Raw genomic sequence first — 12472 nt, forward strand, 5'->3', positions numbered from 1 at the left:
CAGTGACTTCCTCTTCTGACTTTCTCCTCTCGCTGTTCGTAGCCTGAAATGACGCCTATAATTTCCTCTTTACATGCGGTGATTCCACGCCGCGGCTCACTTGTAATTTTTGTAAATAGAGCAGCGCATAGGCCGGGCCATAACGCCCGCATTTGCTCAGACGCACCTTTTTCCCACGTCACGCGGGAGGAGGCGTGGGCAGGGAACAAGCCAGGCTCCCCTCCTTCCCGGCACCCTCTCGTCCTTTTCTGCCGCACGTCCGTGGGAGCTTCCCGAGTGTCGCCTCCCGTCAAGAAGCTGCCCTTGCCCGCCGTGGAATGAGTTTTCTCAAGTGGAGACGGAGTGTAAAGGGAAACGACAGCAGCAAGTGAGTCGACGGGGCGTGGGTGGCGGTGTGGTGGTCTCACTTTATAATGCGTTCCATATTTTTTTCGTGTATTTCTTGCACTTAAAATTGATTTATTACGATAGATTATGGTATGACGTTGTGTTTATGGACTCGTAAACTCGTCGTGTGTGTTGCGGGTGTCGCCTGCCAGCCTGTTGGACGACATTGCATCGCCTGACGTGGTCAACCAGGCTTGTCGGTTATCTACACAAGATTAATAAACACAACAGTATCACAATGTCTTTTTTTGTGATTTATGATTTTTAGTGGTTATTTATACAAGCCTGCGTTCAGGAAGTAAACGTGTCACTCAAGAAGAAATTCATCTCACTACTCAGCAGTCAAAATATTAGGCACACCAGTCTAAAGAGATCCTCCTAAAAGTGGCAAAAGTTCTCACACGACAGACACCAGTATTGATAAAAAGGAGAAGTACTGATTGTACTTAAAGTGAAAAGTAAATACATCAGCACCTCCTCCATACACTTCTGGTTTGACGATAAGGTTTCTCTTTTGCCACCCTACACCATAGTCCAGACATATGAAGACGATGGGAGATTGTTTGTTGTTTTAAACAGCCATTATTTGCCAGAAAGTTTCTGCAGCTCCTTGGTAATGTCACTGCCATTTTATCTCCATTTGATGATGGCTTTGAGTTCTGTCCATTACCTTGGAGATCCTTTTGTGACCTCACTACGAACCATGGCTTGGACTGTATGATGTTACAAAGATCAATAAGTAGACCCCCATTTAACATGAATGAGGTTGAGTGTGTCATTTATAAGGTGTTCACGCAATTAAATGATCTCAGGGTTTTTTTACTTCCTCTCCTAAAAAGATCAATAACACTCAGATTTGACGTGAGATAAAGTGGGGAAAGTCAACACCATTTATTTGAATAACACCTGAATGTGGTAAGTGTTCAAATTCCTTCTTAAAATAGACAGCCGGTAAAAACCACAACAACACAATGGCTTTTTGTTAACTCATCTTGACATTAATATGACAAAAGCATTGATTTATTCCCATGCTTGAAATGGCTTTTAATGTGTCAGCCTGGCCCATCGTCACATTCATCCCCTCGCAGTCACGAGATCTATCAGATAAAAGTTTTTAACTCTTCACAGGAATGTCACAAAGGCACAAAACGTCCCTGATGGCCCGGACTCCCCTAACAGGTACCTTCAATGTCTTTTGGGCTTGACATTTTACCTAGAGGACAAACCCATTGGGACTTAAGAATGTGTTCTCAAATAACAAAGTTATTCTTCTCTATTTTGCAATAGGCTGTCAGTCATAAACTCTCCAGCTTTGGATCCGATCATCAGGGACTTCAGGTTGGTGGGCGTTTATCGCTAACATTACAATCTCGAGCAGATTTTATTCATCAACAGTTTCCCAAAACACACAGGCATTTATTTCAGCAGAAACGTAAGGTTCCACCTTGGAAAGGTGTCCCACGATCATATTCCCCGAACAATTGTTGACTGCTCAGATGGATTTCATCCCTTGAGATGATCTTCTTCCTCTGCTGTTGTTCATTTTTTAGGTTGCAGTTACACAACAACAAAGATGTCCCAGGACAAGCAAGTCCTTCCAACGGGTAAGACCAGACAGTAGACTTAACTGCGTCGCTATGGCGACACATTCACAACAAAGTGACTGTGAATTATGGTGACTTGTGACACGTCGATGTCAGCAGAAGGTCGTCAGTCAGAATTGCTGTAGCTCCTCCCTGCTGTGTCAATAATGAAAGGCATGACGCAGTAATGGTTTTGTTTGGTTGGGTTTTTTGCTAAGCTGTATAGCTTGACCTTTAGAAAGACTAATTTTGCTTTCTTACGGTTATACTATATACAGCGTATTCTCCGAATTCAAATAAGAGTGTTTAATAAGGAAATCGTTACCAAAATCAATGTGGAAAATACAGTAAATGAAAGATATCGGGTATCGGTATCAGTATCACACGATATCGCGACCTCGGTATTGGCTGCCTTCTTGTGGCCATGATACTTGAAATAAGAATAAAGGAAAATAGCCATTAATTTAGTATTTTTTGAGTAAATCTGTTATATTGAGATAGACATGTTTTTAAAATTATCTTCCAATGTTTTTTCGGGGACATTTCATGTATCAAATGTACTGGTAGTGTCACTTCCTGTGACTACACGTATTGGTATCGGTCTGAAAAAAAAAGATGTTGAACATCCCTAAGTAAAAAGTACATTATCATGGTTTCAAAGTTAAAGACATAACCTTGACTCATTCTACCATGTTAAGAAAATAGACTGGCCTTCAAGCAAGCAAATTCTTTATATGCATGTAGGTTGCAAAATTTTGAACGAATCGCTGGTTGACCGGCGAACCGGAACAGATTGTGTTTGACCTTCTATGTCTCCACTGTATTGTAACTAAGCAGCAGTGGGAACTTGCTTTTGTTAGCACGTCTGCCTCAGCGTTGTGCCGTTTCAACTCTCTCAGTGTGAATGGGAGTGTAAATAGTTTTTATTGCAATTGGCTGGCAACCAGTCTGCTAAGTTTCAAGTCACATGCAACCCTAATGAGAACTTGCGCCATTGATAATGACTGGATGTGTTAATTTGACTTTTTTTTTTCCAAACAGGAAGTTGAAGAGTGTGTGGGTGTGTTTGACTGAAGCTAGCACAGATAGCATTTGTGTCCCCTTGTGTGATGTGTGATAGTCATCCCAATCTTATTATAAGCTTGCTGAGTGCTTCCTCCTCCCATCGCTCCCCCCCCTCCTCCTCATCCACCTCCAGCTCACTCGCCAGCTGTCTTGCTAGTCTTAGCGAAAGACACACCATCCGTTTGGAGCTCATCCGCCTTAGTTTCCTCACACACATGAAAATGTCAGGAGAACAGCCACTGTCGAACGGGTAAGAGGCGTAAGATGGCCTGTTAGTTTGCTTTGTTCCTTTCCTACTATGCGAGTGCCGGAGCTCAGGCATGTGGACAAACTTGCTGGGATTGTTTTTTTCTAAGCTGCCTTGTCGCAGCGCGGAACACTTAATAGAGTCGTAGCGACAGCGGCAAGGCAGGGTCGATAACGGGATGCTATTAAGTGTGGAGACGTTGCGCAGAGGTGTGAGTGGTGTTGAAGCGCACTTGCTTCATTGATAATTAGGAAATGAATATTAATATTAACCGTGATGGATTGAAATGATCAAATCGGCTTTAGGTCAGCATTGTCCTTTCTTGCAATGCAGTAAGAGGATGACGTGTTCTTCCAGATGTTGGCCGTCTTAATTATTATTATTATTACTATATTATTATTATGTCTTTTTGTTAGTGCCACTTGGGTGGCTTTTTTATATTTGTAATTATTAAAGCCTTATTTGTAGTGTTTTTCTGACAGCTTATCAAACATCAACTTATTATTATTACTATATTATTATTATGTCTTTTTGTTAGTGCCACTTGGGTGGCTTTTTTATATTTGTAATTATTAAAGCCTTATTTGTAGTGTTTTTCTGACAGCTTATCAAACATCAACTTCAGAAATCACATCTTTGTTATCATCTTGTGCACCCGCTTAACATCTCGGAAACTCCTTGTTTAAATTGCTCCATGGAGTGTTTGCCTCTTAGGCTCGGAGCAAATATTTATTATGGATGATGCGTCAGCACAGCCTGTGTGACAAATCAGAGGACAAAAAGATGGCTGGTCCCAACTCATATTTCCTCAAACAGTGACAAGTACAAAGGATTTGTTGGGGTAAGACCCTAAAAAGAATATAAAAACTAGAAGAATGAAGTCATAGATAAAAAAAAATAATCTACAAATAGCACTACTTAAAATATTCGAACGCTTCGCAATCGAAAGCCCGGTTAATTTCATAAACCTTGTATTCATTGAATTCATATTAAGATGTTGAACATTTAGTTGTTTTATCATTTTGACATGTACTCAATTTTTTACCTTTTTTTTTTTTTTTCCGTAACAATGCCTTCCTTCATCTACAGTTATTGTCCAACCTTTTTGTCCAAAATACATTTAGCCAGCACATGACTCCTGTAATTACCATACTTATCAAATCATTAAGCGGTCCCTCTTACTTGTGTGTGTGTGTGTGTATGTGTGTGTGTATGTGTGTGAATTACCCTGTGTCTCTTAATAGACAGGAACGTAAAGTGAATGCTGTTTATTAGTCATCGCAATTACACAGATTAGTTGTTTGTGCCGGCTGTGCTTTTTCTATTCTTCTCCTCGTGGTCCGATATGACAATTCTTGAGTGAGATAGTTAACCCTGACTGGAGTGTTTTCTACTTTCCTTAAATTCTGGACAATTTTCCAAGCTCATGTGATCAGTACGGTTGTCTGGAGGAGGAAAAAAAAAACACACACAAAGCTGTGGTTTGTGGCTCCAGAGCAAAAAGTCCTAACATGCAAACACATATATCGGAAGAACATTTGGGATTTTTTTTTGCTTTCAAAAAGTAATTATTTATATTAGCCGCATATTTGCTTGAGTAATGCGAGGCGACAGCTTGGTGAATCACCACTTCTCCATGTTTTCTTTTGTTTGTCCAGGTGTTCAACGTCGGACCTGTCGCTGCTTCTGGCGGACTGCATGGCCGCCCTGGATTTGTTCCTCCAAAATGACTTTGAGGAGGCACAGGCTCGCTTGAGACCCAGGTATGAGCTCACACTGCAGCACAGTTGAACTGCAACAGCAGCTTTTTTCAGCACACGTGACAAGCCACATGCTCCACAGCACGTGTTCTTCGCCGAGGAAGAACACATCCTTTATTTGTCCCCATGGGGAAATTCAATTAATCGTCCATGCCGCGCACACACTAATGCACAAACAAATGCAGATGTCACAATTCCGACACATTAACTGTGGAGGTCGGGGTTCTATTCTTTCCTCAGGGGCACCATTCCAGACATTTTAGACAATCCGTCTTGCAATTCTAATTCTTGTCATTATTTGTTTGACCTTCAGGAGACATAAGTTGATTTAGATCGGACTTTGTTTTTTGGAGCTGTCCTCACTAACACCTGTTGCATCCAGATCTGGTAACCAACACCGTGTTATTAAGTTACTTCTTTGTTGACTACTTCTCTCCTCAGTCATCAGAGCCTTTGTGACAGTCTTACCTTTAGCCAACCCTGATACTCTAATCTGCTCATTTTCTTCTACTTAGTGCTGGTTTGACTGAGTTTACTGTGGTGAAATGTTTTGAGTGATGTAATGAACTTAAATCCTCAAACCAGATTTAATTACACGGTCTCATCTTTGATCTCTTTCAAGGCTAGGTCAGGAAGGAATGAGTTATTCTGATACGTTGTGAAAAATACCGTGAAAGGAATCGAAGCCGTATTATGTACATTATATAAGCTGATGACATCATCACTGGTTTAGCGCTTTTATTTAACATTTAAGTGAAGTTCAGCCGCAAGTGGCCGCACGCTTATATTTTTAGCTTTAAGACATGCTGAGAACTTGTTTGATGTAGCTACGTCTCGTGTAAAGCGTCAGTCAGCCTTGAAGAACTTGGAAGCGCTGCTGTGAAATGTTTGGAATTCCCTTTTCTTACCAGCAGAGCAACTCGTCTCACAGCTCCTTCTTAAAAACTTCCTTGGTAGCCCTATTAGTAATTCCTTTCTGTCTTCTATGGGTGTCACAATAAGAAGGTGCCAGCTCACTAATCTTCTTCTCAGAGTTCTTCCAAATTTGAATTGAAGCAATTCAAGTCATGTTAGTCCTGGCATGTTGTTATGTTTCCCTTTGTCCTGAGATGATTCTTGTTTCCTTTGTTACGTTTGACCTTTTTATTGAGAGATATGACAGGTTAAACCAGTATTTGTATATTTTGACAGGAGACAACAAATATATGGGACGGAATTATAGTCAAGAGGCATGACAACAATTTCTTCAGCACAGTCTTTGGAGCTTATCCAAAACATGTCTATGCAAGTCGAGTTGTTTTTAGGGCGGTGAGAAACAACTGCACAGATTTCTGTAGTTGTCTTTAAATCATTTTGTGTTTACATGACATTGTCCTTAGGTTGCTTTTATGCTAAGTTATTTTCACCGTAATCATCATTTGTTAATGGTTTACAACTGGAACAACAAGTAGAACTACGATGACGTCGAGCACTCCTCGGTTTTTGTTTCCGAGGTGTGACGTGACAGGCTAGCAGCCACATGTATAAATAGATGTCCAAGTTTTTGTGTGTTTGTGTTGGGGGTGTGGCGCTAAACATTCTCACACATGCCCACACATCAAACTAAAGGCTTGAAAATTCCCTTCATCTTTTGATTCCATGTCAGCAAACACGACACTGGTCATTCCCTTTCATTTTACTTCCACAGAATCAAAGACAGCATGTATCATGCCCTGACCTACGCCACCTTCTTAGAAATGCAAGCCATGATGACCTTTGAACCCCAACACATCATGGAGGCAGGAAATACCATGAAAGAGGCCCAGGCTGTTTGCCAGCGGTGAGACGTGGCCCGTATTTGAGTATTTACATAGAGTTCATTTTCAAAAAAATCGAGTTGATTTTTATGACCTCTGTGACCTCTATGGTCATTAATCATAGGACGATTTATGAGCCTTTGATTCATGCTGCAGAGAATAATTTTTTTGACCAGATAAGGACAAAGGTGCATGGCAGAAAACTGATGACTGTATATTTGCTTTCCTCTTCAGACATCGCAAGAAGTCAAGCTTCTCCAAGGGCTATACTGAAGGTGTGTCCGTATGTGTGCGCCCGTGTGTGAGAGAGAGAGCAAGAACGAGAGCGTGCACGCGAGTTAAAACACGTTGTCACCACAGACGAGATTCACGCTGAAGTCTGCTATGCTGAATGCCTCCTGCAGAGGGCAGCACTCACCTTCCTTCAGGTCAGTAAAGAGACTTCCTTCAGCTGTACCATCACTGATGGCCATAATGTTGCGTCATCCTCAGGATGAAAATATGATCAGTTTCATCAAAGGAGGAATCAAAGTGAGGAATAGCTACCAGACATACAAGTGAGCGCCTAGATCTTTTTTGTCACTCTGTGAAAAAGTCATTTTCTTCACAAATTTCCTTCCCTGCCTCATCTTAACCTCAGAGAGCTCCACAAAGTGCTCGAGTCCGCCGCCTACTGTCACGGCAACAATCACGCTCATTTTGAGGGCGGAGTCAAATTGGGAGTTGGAGCCTTTAATATGGTAAGAGGTTTAAAAATGTTTCCAATGTAGCCAAACTGGATAAACACTGGCGATTTCAAACACCAAAACAATATGAGCTCTTCATTTTCTTTGCTTCTCTTCTTCGTGCAGATGATCTCCATGTTGCCCACACGGATGCTCAAGCTGCTGGAGTTTGTAGGCTTCTCGGGTAATAAGGTGAGTTCCTGTGACGTGTCAAAATATTTCAAGATGCACAAGGTGTACTTTGGCACTTTGAAATAAAATGTCTAATAATCATTAATAACTCTAAATCAATTAATTTAAAAGTAATTGTGCTTCTCAATTGCATGCAGGAGTTTGGTCTTCAGCAGCTTCAGGAGGGCTGTACGGGAAGCACATTCAGGTCATTCTTATGTAACATGCTGCTGCTCTGCTATCACACCTTCATGAGCTTTATACTAGGCAAGTAAAAGCACACAAATATGTGGAACCAAATCTTTTTTTTTTTTATTCACTTTTGGGCTTTGCACCATTATGTGACCTGCAGGCACTGGAGAAGGAGATGTGGAAGACGCTGAAAAACTGCTGCAGCCGTATCTCAAGAAATACCCTAAGGTGTGCGAGCTGTGTGCTTTTTCAGTCTTGCCTTCTCTCGTGTGTCATATTGAGTTGTTTATGTCGCAGGGATCCATCTTCTTGTTCTTCGCTGGTCGAATCGAGGAGATCAAAGGCAATCTGGATGCTGTAAGTGAAATAGTTAGCAATTGATGAATAACTAGTTTTCAAATCAGAGACGAGTAAAATCTGGAACTTTAAACACAAAGCACATTGACGTACGTGTCTCTCTCAGGCTATCAAGCGGTTTGAGGAGTGCTGCGAGGCTCAGCAGCAGTGGAAGCAGTTCCATCACATGTGCTACTGGGAGCTGATGTGGTGCTTCACATATCAGCGGCATTGGAAGATGGCCTACTTCTACGCCGACCTGCTCAGTAAGGAGAATTCCTGGTCCAAGGTAGGCTGTCTGCATGAAAGATAAAAAGTAGAAATGCCAGCATTGCTGAGGAAGCACCTGGACTTTCTCTTTTGCTTCCTTTTTTATTGTCTAAAAGGGAGGTTGCAGTAGTAACCATTCTTTTCATTCCTCAGGCAACCTATGTGTATATGAAAGCGGCCTACCTCAGCATGCTGACGGAGGAAGATTGTCTAACCTTCGGGGAGACTGCCGTCACTCTATTCAGGTCGTCAAAGCGTTGTTTTATTACATTCCTCTCAAACAAAGTAAAAACTGCACTCAAGTGTGATCGCTATAAAATGCTGCCATCATAATGTCTTTATCAAGGTGCTTTGCCGAGGGGCACCGCTACTAAAATTTATGATCTCAACTTGATAGTATATGAAAATTCGATTGTTTTAAATGTTGAAATGTTTGAAGACGACCTCGAAAAATATTTGCATATTAAATCATAAGGGAAAAATCATAATTATAACGTTCAGTTCTACTATGTTTGATATTTAATTAATCATATTGAATTAAATATGATGTATATTGCAGGCAGGTTCAAGGGCTAAGACAGAAAATTGCTGGCAAGTCTTTACCTACGGAGAAGTTTGCCATCAGGAAAGCTCGTCGCTACCTCACAGAAAACCCCGTTCCTCTTCCTGTCCCCCCTCTGGTCAGTGCTGCTTCCATGCATACTTCAAATAAAATAGTAGCACATTCACTGCATGCTTATGAGAACATCTGAACTTGATTTGGGGTTAATCAAATGCACTTTAAATTATGGCAGTTGTGTACTGACTCCCACTGGAACATAAGTTTGAATGTGATTTATTAATTTTGAACACAGACATTGGGGTGTGTAAACTTTTTATGTTCCCTCTAAATATAATGAAGTGATTTTTTTTTTCTCCTGATCACACAAGTATGCATGTCAGGTGGAACTGCCTATTTGTGACTTGTTTCATTTCTCATCCAGGAGATGATGTACATTTGGAACGGCTATACAATCATCGGCAAGCACAAAGAGCTGACTGAAAACATGCTGAAGACGCTGGACGAGGCGCAGGCACAACTCGAAAGCATGCAAAGTACGAAGGATCGTCAACCAGATAATAAAAGGATGAATCCGCAGTTTTATGTGTTTGGGATTCCATTAGAAAAAAATTGGACGTTCCTTCTCAGTGTTGTCATCATTTTGGTCCATCAGGGTCCGAGTTCTCATTTGACGACCAGTGTCTGCTGAGCTTGCTGAAGGGCCTGTGTCTCAAGCACCTGGGGCATCACGATGAAGCCGAACACTACTTTACTCTCGTCCTCTGCAAGTAAGCATCATACATATGTCTCGTTGATGATGCTCTATGATTCACACCCATCTCTTCTGCAGTGAGACCCAGATCAAGTACGACCACTACCTAGTTCCCAATGCCTTGCTAGAGCACAGCTTGTTATGTCTGGAACAAGGCCGGAATGATGAAGCTGTAAAACTCCTAGAAGCAGCAAAGTAAGTGACAGTAAACCTTTATATGTCTCAGTAAGTCACTGCTTAAATATTTATTATTTAGTCATAGTTATCATACATTTGCATTTTTATATATATTTAGTCCGCCCATAGGGTTGAAGAAAATTTAAAAAAGTGCTTTGCTGCATTCTTGTGGCATCTAAAGGTAATTTAGAAAAAAGCCTTTTGAGCTTACTTGCAATTTTTCCATAGTGTGATCTGCTAACTAAACATTGTTTTTGTCCAGGCAAAATTACAAAAACTACTCCATGGAATCTCGGACTCAATTCCGGATTCAAGCCGCCCTGCACAAAGCCAAGGGTGCGAGACAAAATGGAGTCTACGTGCCCTCAAGCCCATAAGAGTGAGAATGAGCTGAGATTCTGCATCTGTATTCTCCCTTAATTCTCCCACTCGGCATTCGCTGGCCCCGGCACGGGGTTGGAACTGTCTTCTTCTTCAGGAGGGTTTGGGGGAAAAGCAATGGGTGATTTTTTTTTGTCTTCTTACTGATGACGTGCCCATGTGGCACTGATGGCCATCATCAAGTGTGTGACACATGCACTGCCTGACCTTCACTTCCTCAATGGAAGCCAAGGCAAGTCTCGGCATGTGCCTCAAATAACAATGAACCAAATTAGAAAAGCTTTTATTTATTTATTTTTGATTGTGTTAAAATGGCCGCTGCTACTACTACTACAAAAAAAACATGTTGGTCTATGCAGGGTTGAGGTGGTGGTCTTAATAAAACATGAGGTGCATCTTAAAAAAAAAATCTGTAATTTTGGTAAAAAATACTAAAAAATACTGCAACGTGTTTATTAAATAGATTCATTACAATAATATATTTCATGATTTTTAAATTATTAGGGGCGGTCACTGCAGCGAATTAAGAAAAGTATATGTTTTATGAATCTATATAATTGGTTTCATTTTTTAATTGAGCTGCTGAATTGAACTTGACAATGTTTAAATTTATGTAGATGCACCTGTAGTTTAGGACTAAAGCTACCATTTAGACATTAGTTTAATAAAGTTTATGGGTCATCCATAAAACACTCGGCCTTATTAAAATAATTCATGCCTTATGTGCTAACAGTTGAGTTAGCATTTAGCCAACCTTTCCTTAAAATATGTGTTAAATAATCAGTTCTGTCTCCACAATCCACAGTAAACTTTTTTTATACTGTCAATGGCATCTCTTTACTGAACTTGTCCTGTTGTAAAAGGACAGTTGACCATGTGTCTTTTAGAAAAGGCACACTCCTCTTCTTCTGTCCCCCACATCAGTGGGATAGACTCCAGCAGCACTCGAGCTTGAACAAACAGGCCATTCACTCGGAGCAGTGAGGGGACCACGTGTTTGTCCGCCTCTTGCATCTTTAGCGAAGAAAGGACAAGTGCGACAGTGTGAACCTCAACCTGCTGCTGCCCTTCAGCCATGCTTGATGACAACCTCCTCTTGAGGGGGTTGAATTGTATTTAGCACTGGTGTCCAACTGTGCTTATGGATCTGAACAAATACAGTATATCATAGTGAAAGGGGAGAAATCGTGTAAATATTGAATGACCTAATGGGCAGGGCCCCGGTACCTGTTGAACACTGTGAAGCTCAAGATGGAGTTTCATGTGAGAACCTCTCTTTTTATTCATTTTTAGAGGGAGATTTGGTGATGGTGATGAGTAACTTCTTTCTCACATGTCAAAGTCTGCTTTATTGTCTTAATATTCCAATCACCATTTTGGTTTCATTTTCAAATTTTCGTATTGTATTACATTGCATTTCCCTTTCAATTTCCACCTGGACATTTTTAACATGAAACTTTGTGGCATTGTGATGTTTGCATTTAGCAAATGAGAATGGCAAGGCTACCACTGAGCATTCCTAGCTGTATATAGTGATTTTTTTGTTATTGTAATTTAAAATGGAATCAAGAGAACAATCTTGTTTTCAGTCTTCCCCCCCAAAAAAATAAGCCATAGTTAGGCTGATAACATACTTTTGCATATATTTTCGAATATTAAATAACATTCGGCCTCTGGCACCCCCTAGCCTCGGCGTAGCGCCATCCCTTGATAATTGCTTTATTTTGTTGGCGCCAGTCTGTACATATGTACTGTTTTTAAAAGGATGTGACATAAATTATTGACCCAAAGGTTTGCGGACTCCTAAATATCTGTTTCATGCTGTCGGTTGTGTGGTATTTGTGCAAGCTGTTTTTTTTTAAGTGCTGAATACTCATTAAAAAAAAATCTTACTTAAGACTAAAACACTCCGGAAAGCACCAAATTCTCCCACATTGCATCTCATACAACGATTTCTAGCTATTGTTTATGTTTACAGGGAATTACAATGTGATCGATTCGATTGGCTGCCAACAAAAGCTGCGTGGTCATACTCGAATACCGATTGGCAGATAGTCTTGAGGGCGGGG

At 40.9% G+C, this 12472-nt stretch overlaps 1 protein-coding gene across 2 annotated transcripts; it reads left to right on the forward strand.

Annotated features, from left to right (window-relative positions):
- The first annotated feature begins 138 nt into the window (after positions 1–138).
- On the forward strand, positions 139–12197 carry ttc39a (tetratricopeptide repeat domain 39A). Of its 2 annotated transcripts, XM_088394130.1 has the most exons (21): positions 139–367; positions 1516–1566; positions 1675–1725; positions 1938–1991; positions 4941–5045; positions 6730–6861; positions 7073–7113; positions 7199–7266; positions 7331–7395; positions 7479–7578; positions 7690–7755; positions 7893–8001; positions 8087–8154; positions 8224–8283; positions 8390–8551; positions 8686–8777; positions 9092–9212; positions 9516–9627; positions 9747–9861; positions 9924–10040; positions 10285–12197. In XM_088394130.1, exons 1-21 carry the CDS (start codon positions 318–320, stop codon positions 10397–10399), a joined length of 1854 nt encoding a protein of 617 aa, XP_088250256.1. In that variant the 5' UTR covers positions 139–317; the 3' UTR covers positions 10400–12197. The 2 variants fall into 2 exon arrangements, with proteins under 2 accessions (XP_088250256.1, XP_088250257.1); XM_088394131.1 differs by lacking the exons at positions 139–367; positions 1516–1566; positions 1675–1725; positions 1938–1991 and adding an exon at positions 3126–3285.
- Positions 12198–12472: the final 275 nt, after the last annotated feature.

This window comes from Syngnathus floridae, chromosome 13 (assembly GCF_059516105.1).
Source record: "Syngnathus floridae isolate MCC-2025c chromosome 13, RoL_Sflo_1.0, whole genome shotgun sequence".
Lineage (NCBI taxonomy): Eukaryota > Metazoa > Chordata > Actinopteri > Syngnathiformes > Syngnathidae > Syngnathus > Syngnathus floridae.

What these genes read in the sequence shown, in the direction of transcription:
- ttc39a (XM_088394130.1), top strand. Translation starts at nt 318, where the DNA reads ATGAGTTTTCTCAAGTGGAGACGGAGTGTAAAGGGAAACGACAGCAGC. An exon ending in CAAGCAAGTCCTTCCAACGG is followed by an intron (nt 1,992 to 4,940) that starts GTAAGACCAGAC and finishes TTGTTTGTCCAG; the next exon opens with GTGTTCAACGTCGGACCTGT. An exon ending in CTCCAAGGGCTATACTGAAG is followed by an intron (nt 7,114 to 7,198) that starts GTGTGTCCGTAT and finishes TTGTCACCACAG; the next exon opens with ACGAGATTCACGCTGAAGTC.